General features: G+C 40.7%; 1 protein-coding gene across 7 annotated transcripts in view; it reads right to left on the reverse strand.

Annotated features, from left to right (window-relative positions):
- srfb (serum response factor b) overlaps positions 1-25927 on the reverse strand; it is a 47896-nt gene extending 21969 nt beyond the window's left edge. For 2 of the 7 annotated variants that reach the window (XM_072436587.1, XM_072436589.1), the window contains exons 1-2: positions 25032-25927; positions 13249-13515 (exon numbers count right to left, since the gene is read on the reverse strand). In XM_072436587.1, the coding sequence (XP_072292688.1) occupies positions 13249-13515; positions 25032-25670 (906 nt within the window). In that variant the 5' untranslated portion in view covers positions 25671-25927. The remainder of the gene's footprint in view (positions 1-13248; positions 13516-25031) is intronic. The other 5 variants (XM_072436592.1, XM_072436586.1, XM_072436593.1 and 2 more) reach the window with 3 other exon arrangements.
- Between the last annotated feature and the right edge of the window lie 989 nt (positions 25928-26916).

Below are 26916 nucleotides of genomic sequence, written 5' to 3' on the forward strand. Positions count from 1 at the left end.
AACCAAAAAGGAATGACAGTGACAGAAATATGCACATCATTTGTACATAATATTTTGCAACTACAAAAACGCATGCCACAGAAAGCTCGTACAAATAACCAAGAGTAATAAACCTCATATTTAACTGATCCTTTCTCCTTTAATATATCTACGGTATGTGTTATGTGCAAATGCTAATTTTCTCACGCTTGTCTGACAAAGAATGTGCTGTGAATAAAGGACGTTTTCACACCGAAGGGACCTTTTGGAGCTAGAGGGAATACAGAAAAGCCCCAGGAACTGCAAATGGCTCCAGTGAGACACTGGACTGCACAAAATTAAAATATATATTTATATAAATCAATACTAACCCAAGAACAAACTAATCTTTGAAGTTTGCAACCGCTGCCTAAAGTCCCATAACTTTGGGATTTATTGCCCACTGATGGCTGTATACCAGGGCTATTCAATTATGTTTTCAAGGGGCCGGGTTTTTGGAGTGCTACTGCGCCACAATTTTATTATTTATATCCAATGTCCAGAAACTACTCGCAATGATACTATTCAACAGAAATCTTTTGTTTCACTGAAGTAAAAAAATAATAATTCTCTGTCACATAAAAACATTACTAAAGCAGGACTAAGCAAAAAACAATCAATAACAGACTTGAACTGGAGCGGATCATAGCAGATCTTGAACTAGACCTAGTCCTGAACCAAGGCTAAACATATAGTGGGTCACATCAGGCTTAAACAACAACTTGAACAGGACTAGACCACAGAAGCTGAACCAGGACGTTAAGGTCTTGGATATAAACGGCGTTACAAAAGCTGATTCGAGTGATGTTAAAAGCATAGCACAGTCTGAGTGAATCACAGTGCACTAAGGACAAATGCAGCTTACCAAGCAATACTGCGCTAATTGTGGCATCTCTGCTGCTGCTCACAGGAGGCCAGAGACTACGCGTTTCACAGGCATCAACGCAATGTGATCCAATGAAATATCCCTGCTGTATGCCATTCACAACTTCAGAAATCCAAAGCCATTGAAAAATAGGTATCTAGGTATTGCCTACTTGATTCCTATGCAAGAGGAAGAATTATTTTATTAATTTCGCATTTTTAAAAAGGCAAATCTATTGTGAATAACGGCATTGTAAAAATAAAAATGTCCTCTTAATGATATCCTCAAACTTAGAAGTGGGTGTATTCGAGAGCCTCTTCACAAGTGAACAACTGTTGTCCATAACACTTGTGAGAAAGTATGTCGAGGAAGCTCAGTGTGGCCTGGTCACAGCTCAGTGGCAGAACGAGCACTAGCTACAGGGGTCTCAGAAGCAGACAGGCCGTGGGGGGCTGTGGGACAGAGGACAGGGGACGGGTGTGAGACCAAACAGCTGAGGGTTCGACAGCTGGACAGAAACCTGAGCAGTTAACAGATTTAACCCCGTCACGTCCAGCTGAAGGGACAAGAGGCAGGGACAGGAAGCTCATCACAATGTTAGTTTTAGTCTTCCCATTTCATCTATGGTGAAAAAACAAACAAACTAATCAGGAACAACTGCCATGTGAATTCAAATGGGAACATCGCTTTATTTCATCTCTGGAGATCACAAATTCATGAATGAATTAGTTTTGAATTAATTAATGACTTATTTGTTTAGACATAACATATCACCTTTTTATTTTACAGAGCAAAACAAAATATTTGAATACACCAGAGTAGGAATTGGAGGAAGTAAATACAATTCATCTGCTTCATAAAAACTAATGTTGTACACTGGTTATATGGTATGGTACAAGAACCGTACATAATTAAACAAACCCATATTTGTTTAAATATAGTAGAATTGAATAATTGCAATTGCAAAATTACAATTATAAACAAGCTATAAAGTTATAACCATTTATTAAATGAATGCTTGCTCTACTCATTGGTCCAAAGTTAAGCGACACACTCATTGCTACTGCCATCTTGTGGACAAACGCTGCATGCTGCACTGTGGGCTGTACCAACAAAAAAGTATCAAATCAAAGGATTCCTCTTCTTTAACATCCCCAAAGAACCTGTTTGTGGCCAGAAATGGATAACTGGTCAAGAAGGACCAGTGAACTTAAAGACGTTACTACAGACAACAGGCTGAGCCACACCATTCACAGTGATACAGGTATGAGTTTGAGTGACAGTATGAAATGGAAATATTGCAATAAAATTTGGGTGAAACGTGCATGCGCAGAGCTGTCGTTTTCATGGAGAGCACATGGAGCAATAAGTATTGCGTGGCCGCGGTTGAAGAGAGGGAGAAAGCAGATCGACTGACACTAACACATGTGGCAAGCAAAATTAATGTAGGTCCAGCCTTTGTGAAACATGACATTTACCTGACGGGCCACACTTAGATTATTGCATTAAAAGCAGGCAGAAGTTGCATTGGACTACTTAAATGTGGCTTATAAATATTTGCACTATTGTTCATAGCTAATCATAGCTTTAATGTACATCAGGAAGAGCACCAATAAAATTGCATCAATCACTAGCATCAATTAGATAGTCTTTATTAATCTTTAACTTTATTGCAAATTGTCTAACTGATATAGTTATAAAACATTTTGGCCAAACCGCCCTGACCCACTGTTAAGTGAGCCGTTTCAGGTAGTTAGCAGCTGGCTAATGCTAGTTTGCATATTATTGTGTAGCTTGTAAACGTTAGCCTATTTGCAGACAGTTTAAACAAGCTTAATTTCCAACTGTCCTGGTGTTATATTTTAGTGTCAGACAGTCACTCACCCCCAAACAAAGTCTAAGCTCTTGAAAGCTTTGAGGGCTTGTGGATGAGGAAGTTTGGATGTAAATGTCCACAAAAGTTTGTTGTTGCAAGTTTTCACTGCTTTTAAGTGTTGACCACTCGCCACAGAAGATAAGGATCAAACAGGTTTCCTTTTAGGTTTTATGTGCCGCAACAGCATATGGTGACACCTCAAAATGGCAAGTCACGTGACTGAAACCCATGAGTAATGTTCCCTTTGCTCTGTGCAATCAAAGAAGGTTTTATCTACAACCCACTGTTCAGTACACATTTTCAAGTTTTCACCTTTAACCGGATGGCTCCTGTCCCATTGCAAACGTCCCAAACAATTTTGACGGTGTAAATCTAAGAGTTGAGCGCTCTTATCAGTTTGACCCACACAGAGATACCAGTGTGACCAGTGACTTTGTTTGCAAGGCCCCATGTGTCGCCAGTTCAAGTGCCTTTTCTATAAACAGCTCTGGCTTTACGGCCCGAGTCAAGGCACTGCATAGTAAACATAAGTCACGCTGTTGTAATGCATTCCTCCAGACAGCGCCTGGTCCTGGTGGTGATGTAGCCAAAACATGAGACATTTCCTGCTGCCGGGACCTCCATCCATCCCACCACCCCCGCACGAAGGTCCCTACAACCACGACTCAAACCAAACCTGCAAAATCACACTGTGCGACTTCTGTTGGACCGTTTTCGTTTGCAAAATCCCCATATCAAAACTCAAATAGTAAAAAAAAAAAAAAAATTGAAAAAAAAAGTATCCACATCAGCAAATGTGTAGTGTATTTACATAAAATGCCAATATCCAACCTTTTGAATTGAACAAATACTTTATTAAATTCTTGCAGGCAAATAAATCACTAGGAATACAAAACAAGTGTGTATTATTTTAGTATTTGTTTGTACAACCGTAGACTCTTGTTATTGATACAATGTCCTATCAATAAACAGTACTTTAAAAAAAAAGAACAAAATTAAAAAGAAAGTAGTATTAACGTGCACAAAAAATAATTATTGCATTATTGTGAAAGAAGTCAGTTTGGTTGCGTAAAAGTACAACAGAAATAAAAATGTATTGACTGACCAAATGAAGAGCATCTCTAAAAACGTAGTAAAGGCATCAGAGTGAAAACACTGGCTGGAGAGAATGTGCCACTTACTGTAATGACGGAACAAATGAAAGCTGATTTATTGTCTTGAGAGGGGAAGTCTGAGCCATGAATCCCGTCAAACGTCCTCCCGCAGAAATCCCCTCAATATAAACAAACCACAAGACAAACTGTATCTTATTTACACAGAGGAGGAGGATGGCTCTTCTGGTCCAGTGCTGATTTGTCAAAGCACAAAAGCTTGAAAATAAGAGCATGTTCAAACAAGGCAGCTCTCCAAAAAAAGACTGTACTCTATATATGGTCAAACACTCCAGCTCTGAATTGCCCTTGATTCACACACATAACGATAGAGACCCCCAGTTTGTAAGGCGTAAGCTCCCAAAGAACGAAAACGGCACAGATTAGAAGTGAATCATGTCCCACAATGCACTACACTCAAGTCTCTGCTCTAGTTGTTCCATAAATCTAAATTAAGACAGTAAACAAGACTAAATTGGAATGTGAGTGGGTCGTTTATCTCTACAAACCTAAAACGTTCTCATTGTGCGACACAATTCACCAACTTAAACTCAACTTTTCAAGAGAGCTCAGCTGCATGGAGTGAAAGTTTATCTCCATTGGCTGCTCAATCAATCAGTCACATCCGGTGTCAAAAAACTACATAACAAAAAATGTGGCAAAGTTATTATTAAACGCTAGCTACATGGTTTGGGCCATTAATCGAGTATGAATCCAAACCGGATGTGGAGCTGCACTAAACGTGGTGCTGCCCATTGTCAGCAGCCGGACCCTTCAACTTTAGCCAGTAACAATTCTTTTTTTTTAGATTATTTTGCCTATTTTTGGGACAGGATGGTTCATGTGAAATGGTTGCCAGATTAGCCAGTCCCTCAGACTTGTTCAAATACAGGAGGGTCAGGGATATTTGGACCGTCCAATCAGCAGAGGTGGGTGGTACTCAGTTACATTTACTTGTGTAACCTTTTCAAGAAATTGTGCTTCCTGAGTAACTTCTTGATAGTATACCGTTACTCCTACTTGAGTAATATTTTTCACACTTCTCTTACTGGAGTAAAAGTTTTGGTTCCTCTTCTCACTGTGAATGCAAAAAATCTGAAAGTGACAAAAGCTTTATTTAGACCATTAAATTATTGTCAATTTGTGTTTCTTGAACTGCTTCGACAGATATGATCCTCCTTTTTGTCTCCATCTGCTGAAAATACCAGCTTCTGTGTGTTATTTAATATGTTTAACTTCCAATTACATAAACTTAAACTATAAATCAGTTCTTATTAAAGTTATCGGTAGTAAAGTTTCCTAAAATACTTTACTCTGACTTGAGTAACTTCTTGTACCACTGCTTTGTACATCTACATGAAACATTTTATTTTCAAGTGACTTTACTCTAAATTGAGTAAAGATTTTGACTCTTCTACCCACGTCTGCCAATAACATGCCCACTGGAAATTGTTGAGACTTTAGACTACACTTCTTTATTCTTTAGTATTGTAAAAGCGTGTAGTCCCGGGGCGTCCCGGGGAAGTGAAACGTGGAAGAGAGTGAGGTGACATTCGCCGGAGCTGGGAACTGATCATACACCAGTGCTGCGACCAAACCGGCCCCTGGTTTTGCGTCGGTAGAGACAGCGTAGAGAACATTTTCCAGTGGCTTGCTACATTTCTAAACATACATTAGCTGAATTGCCAGACTTCCAGCTCTACACCCTTTTTTCTTAATACAACAGCTTTTCAGAACTACATCTCTATATATGGTCAAACCTTCCAAAGCCCTCAGTTGCCCTCCTTACATCCACATACATCAAGATAAAGACCCCGGTTCCACACACACACACGCTCACACACACAGAGCCGGCTAATCAGGGAGAGACTATCATGCCAAATTGAAGGTGACAACTGGCCGCGCTGTGCTGGTGCGTGGAGCAGGAGCATTGTGCTGCGCGGGGCCGGCCGTGGTGGCTGCTCCTTGTCTAATCTCCCATTTGCTGGCTCCCGTCTCCCGCCTGTCACTCGGCCAGCAACATGGAATTCGCGGCTCCATTTGGGACTGCTAAAAAAGGCAAGGCAGCCCAAGTGGAGGAGGTGTAGCCAATAGTGTCTGACCTGTCCAGTTGCTCGCTGTAAAATAGTCCAGAGGGTGGGTCAGGCACGCAGTTTATGGAGTGTGTGGGTAAAAGAGGGGGGCGATATTAGTTGACATTTCTATAGAATAAAGTAGAAGAAAAGTCTGGTAAATGTTTCAAAAGTCACGTCGTATATCACGCAGTATATCACGCAGTATATCACGCAGTATATCACGCAGTATATCACGCAGTATATCACGCAAACCTCTGCTGGAGCAACGGCCTAATCTCGCAATCGTAGTTGTATAGTATCAGGACGTACCGTATTTTCCGGACTGTAAGTCGCACCGGAGTATAAGTCGCAGCAGCCAAAAAATGCACAATAGAGAAGAAAAAAACATATATAAGTGGCACTGGAGTATGAAATGCAGTTGCAAGTGTGAAAATAACAAATAATATCACATATAAGTCCCTCTGGAGTATAAGTATATAAGAATAAATATAAGTATAAGTTGCACCCCGGCCAAAACTATGAAAAAAGGTGCAAAAATATAGCATTACTCCCTCATCAAAACCATACAGGAGTTGTATTTAGCTTCATTAACACTAGTTTGATGAATGTTTTGAGACGTCAAAGGTAGAAATCCGAGATCTTCCGTGCTATTTTTACATCCATTAACCATCGCCAGATTTGTTCGGAGCATTTCTGCCATCAAATCATGTGCATTACATCTGTGTGACTGCATAAGCAAGCTAGCTTCTTTCTTTCATTTATTTTTTTAAATCTCCCCTTTGTAATTCTTCTGAGGCCAGTAGATGGACTTCAAACACACTTCCTGATGAGGGATGTGTGCTTTCAGTAGATACATTATTATTATTATAATACGGTAAGAGATGCCAAAGCAGAGGTATTCAAGGGCATGGTTAAAGGCTAATAACACAAATAATGCATAACATGTCACCTTTAATCTACAGGAAATGTCTTGTTTCTAAGAACTTAAGTTTAGTTTTGAATGTTTGAACATGTCGAGTTGCACCGGGGCTGAAAATGCATCTTTGAATGGTCACAACTGGTCACAAAATCCTCTCTAAAATGTCAAATATTCTCCTGTAAACGCAATTTGGATCAGAATAATATGGTAGGTCACTAGGTCTGAAATTGGATATTGTTCAAAAAATGATTACGCTTCACAAGAAAGTGACTCATTCTGATGACGGTTGTGGATTGGGTTGAGGAAAACAAACTTGTTCAAGAAGCACTATTAAAAGTTTTAGATGGGGGGGAAAAAAACAAATACTTAAAAATGCTGTATTAGATGATGTAAAAGGATGAGTAAAAACTATGCCATGACAGAAACATCACTTTGGCCACAACACGTCTTTCTCTGTCTCTCTGGCCATGTGTTACTTCCTTCATCTCTGTGACAGAATAATGTGGTGTGTGTTAATGAGCAAAGCAACAAACAAACTGGGAAGTAGCTCGGTGCATGTACGAGCAAGAGAGGGAGAAATCGCTCTGCAGGGGCTGTGGGAATTTGTCGCAGAAGTCTTAAAATAATACAAACAAAAACATAAAAACATCTGTAGTGTGCAAACGGATCTAATGATATGAATAATACAGAGCAGCTGGGGATGAGAAAACATTGAAAAGAAGCTTCAAATACTGGCTACAGCGTTCTGGGTGTTTTCTAGGAAAGTTTTGTTACACTACCAATGTAGGGAATCGTGATATATACACCGGTATATTTTTGTAACTTATTTATTCCACAGAAGATCAGACGCTTTCATTTTAGTTTTGTAAAAATGTTTGGATTAAGATATTAAAAGCAATTTTAACACTATATACATTTAAACTAATTTGTTCAGATTTCTTCCATGTTTAAATGTTCCTTCCTTTCCAGAGACATAATTCTACTAAACAAATAGAAATCCTTGGTTCAGATGTGGACATTTTTGCGTCTGGGGCCTATGCACAAAACAGATAGGTGTTATGTTAAATTGTACTTTAAGATTACATTTTCTATCAATAAGCCACTGAACAGATTCATCTCAAGCCTTAGAAGAAAGCATGGGTAAACAGACTTCTACAACCCCCTTTTAAAGCAAGCCCAGCGCAAAAAATATAATATTCTATGGTCATATCTTAGTATAATAACTCTTATCTCGATATACTATATATATTTCGATATCTTTTCAGAAGCAGAATGGGTTTATTGCCATCGTCAATTAGCAGAATTCACAAACATAGCAACTTGTCTTGGTGATTCGATGCAATTTTTCACAAGTTTTTCAAAGCCAACATGCTGCTGATTAGTTGTATGTTAATCTACATAGATGTGATGCCTGTTCCTGATTAAGTGCTATGCATCACACAAGTTCCCTTCATTTGTTTTTTATGGGGCATAGAGAAATCATTTACAGCAACAAATATGTCTAAGTGATCAGCTCCTCATCTCTCCTCTTCTTTGTACTTGAACTGTCACTTTTCTCTTCAACAATGGCCAACTGGTGTTTCAGTTTTATTTGCGTATGCGCGTGCAGTTGTGTGACAGGGTTTATTTTATTTTTGCATGTATTGTTACCCAGTATCTGAAAAATCCAAGCTCTGCAGCATCATGTCCCACTTACTGCTTCTTGGCTCCCTATTTCACCCCCTTTCAAACGTCCTTCACTCCCACTCAGTAAAACCAGGAGTTGTTTAGACTAGTTCTGGATGACATACTCCTCTCTGAATACTGTCCAGATGCTGAAGTCGAGCGCAGACCAACAACCAGATCAAGATAACACTCCATCCACCTGTCATATCCAAGACTATTTACCATCAGGGTTCAACACGAGGCTACACAACTACACAATAGATTTAGTGCATTGCTCGGTCTAGTCTTGCTACTAGTCATCATCAATATTGCATTATATGAACAAACAGAAATACTATGACTTACTTTAACGTTTTTTTTACTCACCAATTAACACCAAGCAACCCACTAAAATGTTAGTCAAGTTCTTTATACTTATCTTGGGCAATTAATTTACATAAAATATAGATTGTACAGTTGTAACTATTGTGTGAAAAGCAGCTTTTAATCTCGTCTTTTAAAAAATAATAAGTTAAAACAGATTTTTTAATGCAGTTCTGGTATGGATCATTTCTATATTTTCTCTAGCCTGCAATGCAGTCTTGTTCTTGGACTCCAAACGTTTTTTTGTAATTAACATTCACACTTACCCAGACGATTTGTCATATATTGCAAAACCGTTTATTTGTGGCTTTAAGCGTTAACTCACACCGAGGCAGCTTCCCTTAGTTACGTCATTTTTAGGTTCACGAGAATTTCTCTCCAACTCTTCATATAGAAACGTAAATATAGTTACTGTAGCGGACCTTTTACGGCCTAAAAATTGTTAGCACTTCCTAAAGTCTTAGTCAAGTTTAGGGCTACTTAGGCGAACAAACCGGCGGCTCCCACACTCCACTCGGGGCAGAGGTCCAAATGTCAAGGCCGGGGACTAAAAAAGCCATTGCAGTACAAAGTAGACCGTAAACGTTTCCATCTGCTGGCGTTCGTATCTGCATCTATACCTTCTCTGTATCGCTAAATGAGAAGGGGGGAGGAGAGGGAGAGAAAAAAGAAAAAATCACAGGAGTTTAAAGACAGCTGCAGCTTATAAGGAATGTAAGGGGCCCTCAGCCAAGCGAACAGCCAGGGAAACAATACCATATATGGCAACAGAGGCCGAATCAAAATTTTATCAATGAGCAAAGCCGGGCAGAAGAGCGGCTTAACGGCAAAAGGTTGAGCTTCCATCCTTCGACGGGATTGTGGTGCGTGCTAAAGAGGCGTCCGTGAGCCTGGTAAACAGAGCAGGGATCCGGACGCATGATTGAAGTGAAAGGTGCGGACAGTGGCGAGCGTGTCGGTGATGAAGTTATCGCTCCGGAGTCGAAGCCGAGGCTCAGGGGCTTACGGGGGCATGTGCAGCGACGCCGTGTGAAAGAGAGGGGCCCGGAGGAGACACGCAGGGTACAGGGCGAGTAGAAAATTTAAATTTTTGTGCAGGTCTCAAAAGCACATCAGAAAAGTCAGAATCTGGATAAAAGATTCTGACTTTCCACCACATAGAGGGAGAAAAAAAAAATGTAAATAAAATGCACCAGAGCCAAAGTGTTTAGGCTCCAGCAGCTTGCTCATTATGCTGAACATCCCTTGCCACTCCATCGTTTTATTCTTACATCTAAGGCTGGGCAATATTGACAAGAAATCTAATTAAAAATATCCAATAACAATAATCAGAAGACATGTTTTTAGATCCAAAAGAAATGTGCATTTATTAAATGAGGTTTAATGTGAAACTACAAAACATGCAGAATGATCTCTCCGTTTTTCTTAGATTTTACTTGAATTTGTTCCATTGTCATTTTTAACATTTGATTTGTGCAGCATTTATTTTTGAGTTTTTTAAATTATAGCACCAGTTGGGGACGAAATAGTCACACATCCACAATCCAGACAAGTTGTCTAAAAAGATAGATCAGTGAGCAAACTAAACATGAATTACTGCACCAAAACCGATACTAAAATGGCAGAATTCCAAAATATAAAGAACTGTAAAAGGCCTCATGTCTTCCCCCCTTTTAAAAGAAAGTGTAATTTCACTCCAAAACCACTGTGTCCTAATATACTTCATCATCGAGGGGTATCTGGGCTGAAAAAGTGATTAGCTGCTAGTTTCTAAAAAGAAGCAGAGGAGTGTGGTCTGATAGCTTGGGAGTAAAGCCCAAAATACATCATGTTATCAAGCGTTCAGATAACGCCAATGTAAAACCACCTCCTACACGTTGCCACACAGAACAGCGAAATATAAAACGGATTTTCCATCAAATCTGTGTCGTCCCTAGAACAAACAAAAGCAAATTTTTCAAGGCAATACCGATTTACCAATTGCGCTTTTGTGTATAGTTCAGAAATGCGGTTGTTCTGTTCATTTCTTGACACAGGGACAGTAAATTAACATGTATTGTACCTGGTTGTAACACGTGCTACTTTTCACCTGTCGTCATGGAGCTGGCATCACGGGCGGACACCTTCCTTACCGTGAACGTGATTCAAAACCGTTTGGCTGTGCGGTCGGCCGTTTCCCTCGGAGTTTTGAGCAGAATAGCAGCACCTTCTGTTAAATCTAAAGTAAACACTACTGTCCTGAGCGCGTGTTTCTTGTCCTAACAAAACCCAGACCTGCTGTGATTTATCTGAAAGCCGGTTACGAGCTTTTCCCAGATCAGAGTTCAAAAGGTCACACAGAGATGGCTCCATTCGCTGAACCGCAATAAGAATAATGCGCGTTATCTCGACCTCTGCGCATCTGCACACGAGTTTGTCTTCAGTTAAAGCTCAACCACCTGATTTTACAGCTGACATACAAGTCACTCCACAAGAAGTTCGTTTTACCCATCCATCAATTCTATGTTATTGACCTATATAATATAAATATATGGAGATAAATCACTTTTTACATTTTGAATTTAAGGTTAAAGAAAATACAGATCCCCCCCCAATTTAAAAACGTGCAACGTCATCATTTTAATTATTGTAATTTTTTTACCCAATTCCACGCATTTAAAGTCATTTTTAAAAACATACATTTGTCAAAAAACCTTTCTCCAGCATTTACAGGTAATTAAAATGTCCATAATTTTCCAGCAAATTATGCCAAATTGCTTTTTATTGTTGAAGTTTGAGTTACACATCAATAAAGTAAAGATGTATGAAAGAGAAAGTTGCATAATACAACTGTTAATAGTTTAATGAAGTTGACCAAAAACAGATGACCAAATGAACAAACACAAATTGTATCCAAAATAAAGTTCTTTCATCGTTGGTCAAAAGCTCGGAATTCAAATCTGTGTTTATGACCGAGACGGTTTATTTTATTTTCAGACATTCTCACATTTAGAGAGAATTCCCACTACAGTGAATCCGCCGTGAGTAAATCTGACCACTGTTTAGCTTCATGTCTTAGCTGAAGTCATGTTTCCATTGGCGACGAGAGACGAGCTCGCCGAGTCAAACACACTCAGCCCGATCGTGTCGGAGTGACCCAGCTGCGGCAGGCGCGGCACGTCGACTTTAAAAAGCAGCTTTATTTCATCTGTAGTATGGGTTTTAATGCTCCGATACAATTATGAGCAGGGCGGATGTGTAATACAAGGGCAATGATTCAGCTGCCCTCTGAATTGTGTGATACGGTGGGACGGTGTATTGTGTCTGTGATTCATAGACAATTATTAAGACTGGACGCCACCACGAGCCAGGATCAGACAATGGCACAGGGCAACACCCTCAACACACTGCAAGTCCAAAAAGATGAAAGGAGGAGAGTGGATTAGCATGTTTTTTTAATCATTTCAACATCACCAAGAACCAACAGAGAAAATATTTATCCTTCTGAATCCTGCCAGGTCGAAACCAGGTTGAAAAAACAGACGACTCTAGGACTAAAGCAGAAAGTGTAAAACAGGAGGACACAATTGCTATGCTAGCTCTAAACAAGGGCCAACTCAAAAGAAAACAATTGTGGATAGAATTGACTTTAAAATCAGCAAATAATTGAACAGGTGATAAGCCCAATTTGGCCATTTGTTTTGTTTCAATTAATCAATTTGTCATTAGTCATTGTAGAATCCCTGTGAATGAGATTTTGACTACATTTGGCCCAGATGCTTTACTTGAGGCCTTCATGGTGGAGTATATGAGGCCCAACAGTGAATGCCCAAATGTTTGAGCCTGTGGTAAGCAATGAGCACAAGACCTATCATTGTATTTAAAATCTCTTTTTGAAACTTTATAAACTGCTAAGTTATGAAAACATGTGGCTGAATTTGAGGTTTTACCCATGATTTCTAGACATTGGTTACCACAGAGCATCTTCGCATCCGCCGTGCTTTTGAACTCTTAGTGTGAATATTTCTTAATCCCTACGGCAAAAATGAATGAGCATTTTACTTCTCAAAACACAGCGAACTTTGAAGTGGGCGTGAATGTAGAGCTCCATTGACAGGCAAATTAGAGCAGTAAATGCATCCAAATTCTGTGTCGTAACACCTCTTCACTCAGCTAATGGCATCATTTCCAGCCTCGAGTACCAACCAGATAAATAAATTAGGGTTTGAATGATTGTTAACCATTTCAATAAGTGGTTAGTTGTGATTAACCAATGATTCAACTGCCTCAATCCCGTTCAGACTGAGCTCTTCGCGTAAACCTCGTGCGAGTTTTACCTTCGTCTCTCCCATGCCCTCGGCCTCCGACACCTGGTACGTCAGGTCCGTCTCCTCGAAGCCCGTGGCGCTCATCCTCTGGTCCGTGGAGGGGTCCGAGCGCGGCGGAGAGTCCGGAGAGTTCAGGCACGTTTGGATGAGGGCTTTCCCCGTCTCGCTCGTGATCATGGGCTGCAGTTTGCGCGTGGCGAAGGTGTACACGTGCCCCGTTTCACTGGCCACGAGCAGAAGCACCTGTGTTCCCGTCAGGGTTGAGAGTTCATAGGCCTGCAAGATAAATCGAGAGGGCACAAAGGCTTAGAAACGATGCACAGAGACGATGACCATATTTGGGCATGGATTATCACTATCACCTACAAAGTAATCGCACCAAAGTGGGAATGTGAGATACACGAGTGAGGATCTAGGAACAAGGACTCATGAAGCGAGTAAATCTAAAAATACTCCAACTTGAGGTTCATTTAAGATCAGATGACACAGCTCCGTCCAGTTTAGTGTGAACGAGCTTTACAGAAACACTTATGGTTTGAGGGAAAATAACTTATATTGCAATATTGGCTAATACAATAATGAATATAGATGAACATGGCAATAATAGTGATCTGATCCACTCATTTTTTTTGTTTTGTTGTCTGACTGAAAACTTTTTTAAAAAAGGCAAATTTTCCACATTATGTTCTAAATAAGTCTTAATTAGTCTTGGTTTTGTCTGGTGAGTTTTTATACAGACTTAGTTTAACTAGTAAATTAAGGCATGCATATTTAGTTTTCAATATCAAAATGATTGTTAAAATCTATATCTAAAAAAAAGCAATAATATTGATATCGTCAGTTAACAACCGTATTGCATATTGCAATATTTTCCAGTATTATCAAACCCTAATCGTTTATAATTACAGTACAACCATGCCAATCTTTAAATATATTTAAAATGACACCTCTAAAGCAGTAAACCAGTGGACTTGGATAACATCCCACTACCTTTGTTGCCAAGTTTATGGTGGAAAGGACTAAATAAATGTATAATGACTATACATTTACATAATTAAGAACAGATCTAATCCTTGTTAAATGTGCACTCTACTCTTCACACTCCAGCTACACATCTGATAAAGAAATAAGTCAACATATTTGACCTAATCTGCTGAAGCGTTTAACAAGACTAATATTAAATGAATCTTTAGTGACAGTCCTGGTCAAGTCACTGTGAGTCAAAGAGTCTGAACAAGGCTAATGTATCCTTTATTGTTCATGGAGGGAAATTAAATGTCGTCCTAACAGTTATAACGGGTCCATATTAAAGAAGTTTCTACATACTCATATGCACACTTTGACTCACTCATTACACTTTACACTACGCTCCAGAGACCCCGAGTTTAACTTCACTTCACAGACAGCTCCATCTGCACGCGCACCGAACTCCTGAGAACACTTCAACTCAAACAATGACTCATCGGGTTTTGTGGAGGACAAATCCAAAAGCCGTTAGCGTCGTCTTGGAACGCGCCGTAAAAAAAAACAGGTCCGGCCGATCGAACGGGCCGGGGGAGTTAAATTCAAATTACTTTTATAGTCCAGTATAAACCGTGCGTCGGGCTACATCGCCGTCTCTCCCACACCGTCTTCATTATGGGCCGTATCAACCCAAGCCCGTCAGTAAAGCCCATTCAAAGTGCCTGTGTAATTGCCCCTCTGTGTGCGATAAAAAACAAGCGATGAAAAGGCTAATGACCGCGAGCTAGCTACATCCGCTGCCCTACGCGTCACCTGAACACTTCAAACTGCCAATTATGTCCAGCTTTTTTAGACCCCGTGTGCCTATAGCGCCGTCTCTTGTTTGAGGGCGGCCTTTACTTTGGCGCTAATGCGGCTAACGCGCAATGAAGTGCGCAATTAGCCGTCCTCGAGGGGCGCTGATGAGCTCGCCGTGGAAGCTGGGGTAAAACTAAAATGCTGCAGCTAATTTGGCAATAGTTCAAGACCGACGAGGATTAATTTAACCGTTTATTGACTCATAAACATTTGCGTGTGATTGCGAGTGGCAGGGGGGGGTCGAGTCAAACTGCGATTTTCACAGAGCAGCTCACGCATGACTTTAAGACCTACAAAGAGTGTGAGAATGTATTTTTACTGACTGTATATTCATCTATAATGTATTGCGCTGGGAGGCAGATGGTGTGTTACAAGTTTATTCAACGCTTATGAAATTACATAAATCTGAAACTAATGTATCATAACTTGGAGTAGGGGCCACATATTAATGGTTAGCCAATAGTAAAAGGCTTTTTTAGCATTTATAAAGTACTTAAAAAAGGACATATTTTACAAGTATTCAGCCATCAACTATTACCTTCCAATTAAAGTATTGTTCATTAGCATTAAGATTTTGTACATACGCCATAATCTTAATAAGTACCAATAAGTCTTGTAGAAATACTATTATCTGGATAAATACTAACTAACATACCCAGAGCCACTTAGTACATTTATACAGAGACTAAACAGCAGCAGAGTGACAAGAGGCTCCGCAGATCAAAACTGCAGGATCCCACAGTGCAGGACGTCTTTTTGACAATCGATCTTCTCTTTTAAGCTGTAAACTGTGGAATTCATTACCCACTGAAATAAAGCGCATCTCTGAGGTCAAAAAAACCTCCAGATTGAAGTGCTGGCTGAACGAAAATCAACACTGTTCCAACTTGTAAGTGGTATGAAAATGCATGCGTGAAAGTGTAGATGTGTAAATACACCACTGATGTATTTACAGACTGGAAATGTGTTTAAATGTCTTCTATATTTGTAAAACGTGTAGAAAAAAACAATCAGGGACGAGAGTTGAAAATTAGCCCTCGATATAAACGGTGTATGCATCACATCGGCTACAAGCTACGTTTTTGTAGCTATGTGCGAGTGTATTGTCCCTGCCCAAAAAAATCAAAAATACAATGTAATGTAAAAAGGTAGTGACCACTAATCCTTAATTACCTTTGAGTTCGGGGAGTACGAGGGCAGTAGTTTTGATGGTAATTTATTCAAAAAGAAAAGCAACCTTGCAACCTGTGTGTGAAGGAGTGAATAGCGTGTTATGTAATTTACTATTTATTTAGACATGTCTAGCAAAACCAGTAGAGCAAGTGAGTAAGTTCCATTACACAATTATAAAAAAATAACTCAGTACAAACACTGATTACTTTCATCATAACAAAAGAAGCAGCATGAGAATTGTGGGCACATAAATTGTATACATTTTTCCATTTAAGTTGTCAGTGTTTATCATTTGTTGCTGTTGTTATTGTTTTATGGCAGTGGACAGCCGAGTGTCGCATTACCGCCAGACTTTATTCCCCAGACTTTATCCTAGTCCTAAAAGTTCCTCTTCCAGTGCTTTGACAAAGCCCAAGAGGTCATGAGATGCCTTTGTTATTGTGAGATGCCTTTGCTATTGTATCCTATAGAAGTTCTTCCTCCCCTCAGACTTTGTTTATCATTGCTTGGAGGTTTGAAAGAAACTGCCATGTCACATTCTGCCTGCCTCTTGGACATATCACTGTGACTTCAAAATCAATCAGAACAGAATCATGGAACAATCCATCCAAGTATTGTTCCATCTCACCCAATAAGGACAAAGCACTGGAAGTCAAGGCACTGGAAGAAGAACTTTTAGGACTACGACAAAGTCTAAGGAATAAAGTCTGGCGGTAATGCAACACTCGGATGTCAACCGCCATAAAACAACAACAACAACAACAATAATATGGTTCAGAATGAGACCTTTTTTACCTCTTGAACCGTCCCCTGAATTACATAATCTCCCAAGTGTAGTTTAAAGAACGGCTCAGGACTAGGGTGTTATCATATCAAATGTTTGTGTTACAATGATTGTAACAGGAAACATCACAATTATTGTTTATTTGTGAGTATTGACATCATGACCAAACAACTGTCATCATCTAGCTTTACATTTATTAAGTATGTGATCAACTTCATGAAATAAAACTCTCTATGATACAGTAAAATGTCAGATTAAAAAAAAAAACACCTTGAATTTAATTGGGCTGGATTGGAAATGACTTAATTCTGTTTTTAAAATTGTCAGGGTTATAATTTTTTGGTTCTTCTTGGTATTTTCGGGGTGTTTGAAATGCCCATCGTCTCCCCCTGCCGTTTCTAGGCAGAAAACCAGCCTTGTAATATTTGCCAAAATCAACCAGACAACTCTCACTGGCTCTTTTAAAAAAAAGATATATATTGGGGAATGTGAAATGCTTTTGTATGTGATTATACAGCCTTATTACGCATGTGTTCTTGGACAATGTATTTTCACAAGGGAGCTACAGAGAGAGTTCTATTGCCAAAGCTACTGGAGCTGCTTTAAAGTCAGGGTACCAAACTTTTAAAAGCAAATCATGCATTTTTCCAAAAAAAGTATGTTTTATAATTCAGAAGTTTGTCACTGCACACCGTTTGTACCTAATCAAGTATTTTATTTCTCATCAAGCCGGAAGTAAGAGCCGAAAGCAGCGCTCCGATTGGCACGTCACCATCTGAAAAAAACTCTTCTAAAACTGCGCATGCGCCTTAAATCACTGCATGTGGTTTTCGAAAGCCAGGAACTAGTTAGACATGTTTAAATACCCGCTTCCTCCTTTTGCGGTGTGAATATCAGGTGGGCCAACTTTAAAACAGGCCAAATTATAGTTGTACAAAGACAGGTCTTGAGCCTCTGCAACCATGAGTTCAATCACACTATGGGCCAAACTGACCCACACGGTTTTGGAGGTCGGGGAAACCGGTGCATCCAGCGGACACCAACATTAACATGCAAAGTATGTACACAAAGTTGTTGTTCTTGTTGTGAGTTGAGAGCACTAACCACTCGGCCAACCAGCTCTCCCTCTATTCTCATGTAGAGTTTGACAATTACCAGAACAAACCAAAATCCTTCAAGCCCTTCACGAATAGTTTTGGCTCGAATCTCTCAAAATACATCAACAATTTACCCAAATAAACATAGGGGCACGCTCTAAACGTACAACAAATACATCTGCAATTGTTAGAACAGTAAGAGGCAGTCGAGCTAGTTTCTCGGTGTGGCCAGTGGTCTAATTAAGTGGCCACAATAGCTGAATAATAAGACAACACTGGATGAGTCGCAGCAGAGGAGAGATACAGAAAGCAGCCGGTCTCTTCTCGTTCCATCTTCCAAAATGAACCCAGCCTCCTGCTGAAAAAAAACAGTTTGAACCCCCAGTAATCTACTATGGCTCATCCCACTCCACCCACCTGTCAAATTTCTGTGACGGCTGACAGTGTGTGTAGGCAACGCTTTCACCATCTCTGCAGTGCCACACCGTGTCAAATAGTGTTCATGTTGCCAAGCGTCTACATAAAGACACCTCAGTTTCCAGGACAACAGTCTGCGAAACATAAAAAGAGAAAAATACACCAGTGCAGAGCCGAGGCGATTCAAAGGCGAAAACTCCAACGCAGCAATAAAGAGCGGTGTTTATCCAGAGCAATAATGAAAAATGAGTTTGTCTTTACCAAAGTGACAGCATTGCCCGGTTCAAAGCCAGGTTTAGTCCCAAAAATAAAACTTCTCTTCTCTTAGCTTTGACGCAACACGACAAAATTGCAATAAAGCGGTAAAACTAAGTGGTAAGCAGGGTTTATCTAGACTGAGGCTTTGCAGAGAGAAGTGGAGCCGATCAGATGAGATGTGGTCAGATATTTGTTCATGTTAGGCAAGGCAGGGATGTCACCATATCAAATTTATGTGTTACGATTATTGTGAGAAAAAAACATCACGATTTAACGATTATTCACAATTATTGAGACTGTGACCAAGCAACGGGGAAATCTTTCATTTTCTATCATTCCCGTGGTCTGACGTGTTACTCTTCCTCAAGTTTGTGACGGGCTTTACAAAATTTAACTTTCTGAAAGAAAATAAAAATGAAATGTGACAAAAAAACTTTGAACTAAAAAATACCTAATTTTGCTCCTAAAATGTTCACGATTATTATATATCTAATAATCTTGACATTCCTACTAGACCCAAAAAATACCAGGTAGTGATAATATTTTTATTTTTCAGATATCGTCTTTTATGATCAATGTTCACCTCTAAAAGGCAATCATATTTGAGATAAGAGTGTACTGCATTACAAAGTGCACTGTGTAACTTTTCTGGTGGATGGAAAGTCCACCACCTGCTTGTCTCATGGAGATGTCATTGCTTTGTTTGGAAGGTTCCACATCTTGCATTTCCTCAGTTACAGGTTTTTATTGCTCCGTGCATAATGCATATCCTTGCATTCTCGCTGTAAAGTCGGGTGTCAACCGCACAATTTAGGCCGTCTGTGATTAAAGATTTCTGATTGTGCCGTGGCTCAAAATCATCAGTTGTAGATCAAAGAGTGAGACGAGGACAAAGTTTAACAAAAGTCGCACAACGTCGTAACACAAAGTTGAGACCAAAAGACGAGCTGCAAATTATATCAAGCCTGCCTGATATTTAGTTACCTTGGTCACAGAGTGAGACCTCCTCTCCGAGAGTCTTACGATCAATCTCTGTCAAACATGTGACAAACCGTAAGATCGCACGGATAATTACACCCCACTTCAATTGCAAAAACACTGCTAGTATTTCACATTAGCCTCCGTTAACCGGTCCAACCGCAGCGGCTTTACCTCACAGAGCCTCGAGTCTAGTAGTGTGACATCCCTAAATCTTATAAGACTAAATAAACCTTTGTAGTCTTAGCAGCCTTAATTGGGTTTGCCTCAGCAAAGAACTGACCTGTAACTTGGCCTAGTGGCATCACCATGGAGACAAACTTTTGGCAGAACCTCCACCAGAAAAGTTCCGTAGTGCACCTTCCATTTCTAAATTATCACATAAGCTAAAGGTTATTACAGGTCAAACAAAAGTCCTGTTGACTTTTTACAACGTTTCTCTGTGTATCGCGCACGGCAGTATTGCACCACAGTTGAACTTATTTACAGCTCAGCAGTAAAACGTGGGGCTAATCTGATGAGGTCACAATCAGATATTTGTACATCTCTATTTCCCGACAACTCGGAGCAAATTCAGGTCAATTCAGCACCTCAATGACAGAATACTGATCTGAGTAAGAACAAGTATCCTTTACAATACAGTGAAACAGAGGTGTCACAAGATTCAAATTTAATTAATAATATACATTCATCAACATATAATAACAGATGTTTATTACGGACAAATATCAGTATACAGTACTTGAGTATGTAGTATACAGTTTCAATAAGTAGTCTCAGTGACATGGCTGGTTGTAGTAAATGTGTGGCAGTGGCATCAGTTACAGACATGCAGTAGTTTTACCTCTGCACATGTGGATGCACCGATAACTGTGATACTGACACATCCTCACTGTATCATAAAGTGCTTAAGTCAAGTCTTAAGTTCTTCAGTCTAAAAACATTGTTCAGTTACAGAAGACACGACACTGAGGCTCTGAATGAGTGTGCTGTGTAGGCAACAGCATCTATTGAGAAATCATTCATTTTTGTAACGGCCAAAATCAGAACAGTAAGTAACCTTGAGGGGCGTTGTGAAAAAACAGATTAAACAATGTTCATAGGGACTTGGCAATGTCCCAGCATCCTGTGTCCTTAGACAAATATCCCAAGCTCCCCTGTCCTTAGACCCGCCTTCTCAGCCAGGGAAAACTATAAAACCTCTTTGGGAAGAAGTAGAAACCAATAATGGCACTTTCTCTTCCGTGTCAATACAACAATGGTTTGTTATAGGTTAAATTGCAAACATAAGATTTAGGATTCTACAGGGCGTAGGGTAGCTCTGTGCTCAATATATCGATACCGTGATATACCGTGATACGCTTAAACAATAAAGTCATTTTACATTTTAGAAACCTACACTTCTGAACCTATAGACTGAATCTAAGGAGCTGATGTGCCTTCATCCTGGGACAGTTCTATTCTGATATTGAGGACAGTGTGAACATGAGATTCTAATGCATTTTGTTGTTCTTCTTAATCAAAAGATAATTTTAGTAAACTTTTAACGGCGAAATTAAGTGATATCCATGAATCAGGACGTGTATCGTATCACGTTCTGTGTATCGGGATTCGTATCGTGGACCATGTATTGGGATACGTATTGTGAGGTACTAGGCAATACCCAGCCCTAGCGTAGGGCAAGATTACATTGCGAATGAATGTTGTCACAATACATTTCAAACCGTTTTAATAATTAATACTTCCACGTGGTCTTAAACTAATTCTGCATTTTAAAACTATACAGGAAACGTAAAATTTTGTCCCATTACATATCCATTTTCAGTATCAATACTTGTCCATAAAAGAAAAGAAAACTAATATCAGAAGGATATATTCATTTTGGATAATCCCAGCTCAAATACAGTGCGTCCACATTTACCTTTCGCCTTTGATATGGTAATAAACTCAAACTAGTGTTTCTGCACCAGCTGCTCATATCAAGCTCCACTGACCAATTGCCAGTCCCTGCATAGCAATGGTGGGCGCACATTCTACAGTAAAGTCGGTTAATGCGCGCGCAGACAGTGTCTCCGAGGGTCCGCTCCGATCCCTGGCGTTTGGTCAGCTGTTGGCACCTCGGGCTCTGCCACATGGTCCACGCCTCAGAGCCTCTTCACACACACACACACACACGAGGACACAGCGCGGTGATGGGGACGGCGCTGGGACTCGACATTACGCACAAGAGCTCAGGAATGTCTTACACTGGAGATACATTTACACTGCTGATTAATGAATACTTACTGATGCTTATTAGAGTCAACTAAGCAATCGGAATCGCTGTATACTCTGCCTTCGATATCTTATACAATTTTAACCAGAATAAAAGGCAAGAGTTGTTTTAATCGAAGCAGAGACAGAGAAAGATCTCAGTCTTGCATAACCTGATTGTGAATCTGTGACTGCAAGCTGCAAATCATAAGACTAACATCACAGTTTGTGTTGAAGATACATTTCCAGTTTGACCACCTTTTCCACTATTTGTGTCAATGTTTGAAACTCAATTCTGATTCTAAGGAAAAGCAATTATTCTCAATACAGATTTACATCTAAAATAATATTAAAACATTCCATTTTAAGACAAAATAATGTAATTTTCAACCCAAAATGGTAATTTCCTGTTGAGACTTCAAGACTATTCTAATTAGTCGTATTTTTTTTTAATCGATAGTTATTTAAATGAGTATAAACAATACCAATCTTATTTTAGATTCTGTATCCGGCCATCAATACTTTTGACAACTCTCCAGCAGATAAACGTATAGACTTAAACTGTATACATTCATCTTTTGCAGGTCTTGTGCCACTAAGACGAGCCTGTACGCCGCGCCTGGTCTGCCCTGGATGTAGACCTTGGGTTGTGGGAGAGTGACTGTGAGATAAACTTGGGAGCGGGGGGCAGCTCGTTCCAAAATAGACTCGTCATTTGCTCGAGTCTATTTCGGGTCCGCTGCCCGTCATAAATGCTCTGACAGGTTTTGTTTAGGCGGTTACGGCTGATCGGGTGTCGCGCTAACCATCAGCCACTTGTGAAGTTATTCGGGGACCGCGAGCATAACGCGAGCATGGAGCAACAGCTTTTTGAATGACCGAGACCGCTAAAGACTAGGCCAACAGCATTATGAAGCAATTACCACCAAGGATCATTTGATTTGATTGCAAAACAGGTATTATTACAGGTATTTGGCCACTCCTTCAGTACAAATACAGAAGGGGACAGGAAGAATTGTTGACATTGAGGTTACAGCAAACGAAAGGTAATGTCGATAAAACACTTGTTTGTCCGCTCATGACTGAATAGCAATTGTTTTCTATAGAACTGTAGCTATAATTATGCTTCCTAGTAACATCCTCAATCACATGAAACAAACTGAATCACGCTTATAGTTCATTACTGTATTAATACACAGAGTAAATATAGTGTGGGGGGTTTCCTAGACTTAAGACAAGCCCCCAAAACACACAGCTGGAAAGTTCAGGCCAAACCACTCAAACAGCTTTCCTCAACTGCGGAGAGGAAGTCGATCGGAACAACGTGTAAACAAGCAATAGAATGAGAGCTGTTTGAAAAGCATCTTGTTGACACAATCGGGCTGACTCTAAATAAAAATCGTCTGATCTGTCAGCGAGTGGACGCCGAGTGTGTTCGGAGGAAGTGAGCAGTAATTCAAACAGAATATCGAGACTGCTGAACGTTTCTGTGGTTGTGTCAGTGACATCGATTAAATGTCTTGTGCTGCTGCGATGGGATGCTAGGTGTACTCCAAAATAATCGGGATTATTCAGGTCACAATATAACCATGAGCGCCAAAATATAATAATCGTGAACATTTAAGAAGCAAAATTAGGTATTTTTTTTCAATCCATCGTCCAAAAAATAGACAAACTGTTAAACCGAGAGATAAGAAAAAAGTTATTTACATTTTGAAGTCAAATGTAACTTTATTTTGTCATTCAGAAGATTCTATTCCATAAAGCCGGTTAGGAACTTGAGGGACAGTAACATGTCAGACAACGGGAATGAAAGAAAATTTAAGATTTCACTGTTTATTTACAGTCTAAATAATTGTGAATAATCATGAAATTCATATGTTTTTTCTCACAATAATCGTACTTCTAAAATTTGATATCGTGACATTCCTATTCCAAAATGTTATTGATTGAAATCATTCAGCTATGGATCGCTAGTGCCGTCCACACAATAGTCTCGGTGTAAACTTGAGGTGGGTGAAAATATCGATTTTATTGTGATTAGAGCTGATAGAAAGTCAAACAATTAATCACAAAAAGTAAGTTACTGAAATACTTGTAATCGTCAACTACCGGTAGTTATGTCTGGACTAGGCAAAGTCTCCAAAACACACCTGTCTTGAGAAAAGAGGTTTTACGACTCAGAAAAAGCAACAATTTCACATTGACACAGGAAACGCATATGTTTAGTGAGTTTGATTAAAAATGTTTTCAAGTCGCATCACTTTAGCTTCATAAGATCTGGGTCAAATTTAGAATAAATGTCATGTTTACGAGCCGTTTGCAATCTAATCAACATATCAATTAATCGAAAGAATCGCCTAATTGATAGAAGAATCGATTAGTTAGTTGCAGGCCTAAACACGACACTAAATTTGATGACAAAACATTGATATTGTGGGCTGCTGCATGAGTATATATTATTATTTTTTTATTTTACAGTGCTTCAATGTTGTTGCTTGTTTAGAGAAAGCACATTTCTTTATGCAGTACATTGGACAAATTATCGTTTTTAATTTGTGAAACATCGCGGTATATCACGTACAATGTATCGTCTCACAAAATCACGGTGTTATTGCATCGCGAGGCGTGTATGACGTTGTGAGGGACAAACTAAACACCCATTTTAATCATCAAAACAATGCACATGTCAAAAGTACTGCATAAACAAGTCATCTTCCTCTGAACATAACATCAATACTGTATCTTCACATTTAATCTCACAGTATTTTGATATTTCACCTGGAATAAAGCTGTGAAAAAAGCTGTTGAAAGTGATGTTATTATTAGCTTTAGCAAGAAGAACATTATACAGAAACTAGTCCAGCCTCGTGTGCAGCGCATGCAACAGTCCAGGCTGCAGTTTACAAAGTGCAATAAAGTGCAATAACACATGACAGCACGAAAAGCCTTTAAAATTAGATGCTTTTTTTGTCACTGGACCAGCTCCAGAAACTCTCCCTCAAACCCACCTTCTTCATGATGCCCGTCTTCCTCTTGCTGAAGGTGGTGTAGCGCCTCAGCTTGTTGTCAATAAATTCCATCTTGATCTTGACGCGTCCACGTGTCTTCTTCCCCGGCTTGGCCCCCGCGACTCCCCCGGCGCTGACCATGCCGTACGCTCCAGCGGGGACGCCGACCTCCTGACCGCCCGCCACCGCCGCCTCCACCATGTCCCTCTCCCGCTTGACCCCTCGCCTACTGTCCCCGAGCGACCCCACCACGGAGTCCTCGTCGTCCACGGAGTCCGAGTCGTTGTCCGAGCCGCTGCACAGGGGGTCCCCTCTGTCGTGGTCGAACCGGCCCGCGGCTCCCTGGGCCAGGACCACTCCTCCTCCTCCTCCGCCGCCGCCGCCTGCCGCAGTCAAGCCCACCGCGTTGGCCGACTGCAGCTGTGTCACGCCGCCGGTTCCGTTCCCCGGCGGTGGTGGTCTAGCGCCCCTCGCACCCCCGAGCATTCCGACCACGGCGTCCCTGTCCCCGTCGTAGCCCACGTGCCCCGCTCGGACCAGCACGGGACGAACCCCGCTCCCGCCACCGTGTCCTACGATCCCCCGACCCGATGCGGACCCGTTTCCAGCCGGTGCCGACCCGATTTGGCTCGGTAACATACTAGTTCGGAACGCGCGCACCGACCGGAAAGATGGTGCACGCTGCGTGGCGAGTGTCGGCGCGGTTGCATACACGCCGGGCCGCGCAAAAACCGTAAACAAAACAGACGCGAGAGACTTCAGGAAATCGCCGACAAAGTTTGGAAAGTGATGCTGCCCCCAAGACCCTTCCGCCCCGCTCGGTTTGGCTCACCCTCCTCCTCTATCGCCAAAACACTCACGGCACATTCTCAAAAAGGAAAACGCGAAGGACCGTCACGGTGCGCGTCCGCCTCGTCAGACAGTCCGCCGTTCTACCGTGAAACAACACTTCAACCCGACACCGCCGCGTTACATAAATCCATCGTCAATTCTAACGCGGTATTGTGATGTTTTGACTCGTGGCAAAATCGGAAAACGACTTTAATTCTCGTCAACGCTTTCCACCGCGCATGAATACGTGCGACCCGGGTCTACTTTTCTCCTTATAAAGAGCTACAACGTTTCCTTATATGGCGCTGTCTCTCCTTATTTGGTGAGTCACAACGATGCGTGCCGATTGGCTGTGGGGCATCCGGGGAGCGCTCTGATTGGTCAGGAGGCGGGACTTTCGGGATACCAAGATGGTTGCGCTGCCGTCGAAACGTCATTGTAAACTAAAAAAGCGTGGCGCGCGCGCGGCTGAGGGGCACGCAGGGGGCATGAGAAACGCAACTTCTCTGCGGTGTGTAAAACGCGTGACTGCGCACGTAAAGGCGCGTGGTTAAATGGTGAAGTAGTGAAACTATTAGGGGTTAAGTGTGGGAGGGCACTAATGCAAAATCAATGTAACAGGATAGGCCGTATGAGCTCTCATAAAGCAGACATAGTGGCACTGCAGGGGCCCTTTCCAAGGCTGTCCACAAAACGAAATAAATGTTATTTACCACCAACATTGCATATAATAGGTTTTGTTATATTTTTGTTTTGTTTAAGCATTTATGTTGTTTAAAAGATGTAGTGGCACACCATGCAACTACAGAAAATAGAGCTGCAAAATAAAGTTCATGTCAACAATGTCCATTGTCGTTTTTTGGAACTTTTCTGGTTCAGATGTTTGTTTGGGACCCTCAAAAATGGCTAATTATTACATGACCAAACTCTGGTGGTCCCAACACACTGGGGAAAAGTACAGGCTATAGCATTTGTTTACATTTACTATCTTACTGTGAATCAATAGTATGAGCCAACATTCATATGTAGGCTATTTGTATAACGCAAACTGGAA

The sequence above is a fragment of the Eucyclogobius newberryi genome, unplaced genomic scaffold (genome assembly GCF_026437365.1).
Source record: "Eucyclogobius newberryi isolate DKJ021-1_F unplaced genomic scaffold, fEucNew1.0.hap1 SCAF_8, whole genome shotgun sequence".
NCBI classification, from domain to species: Eukaryota; Metazoa; Chordata; class Actinopteri; order Gobiiformes; family Gobiidae; genus Eucyclogobius; species Eucyclogobius newberryi.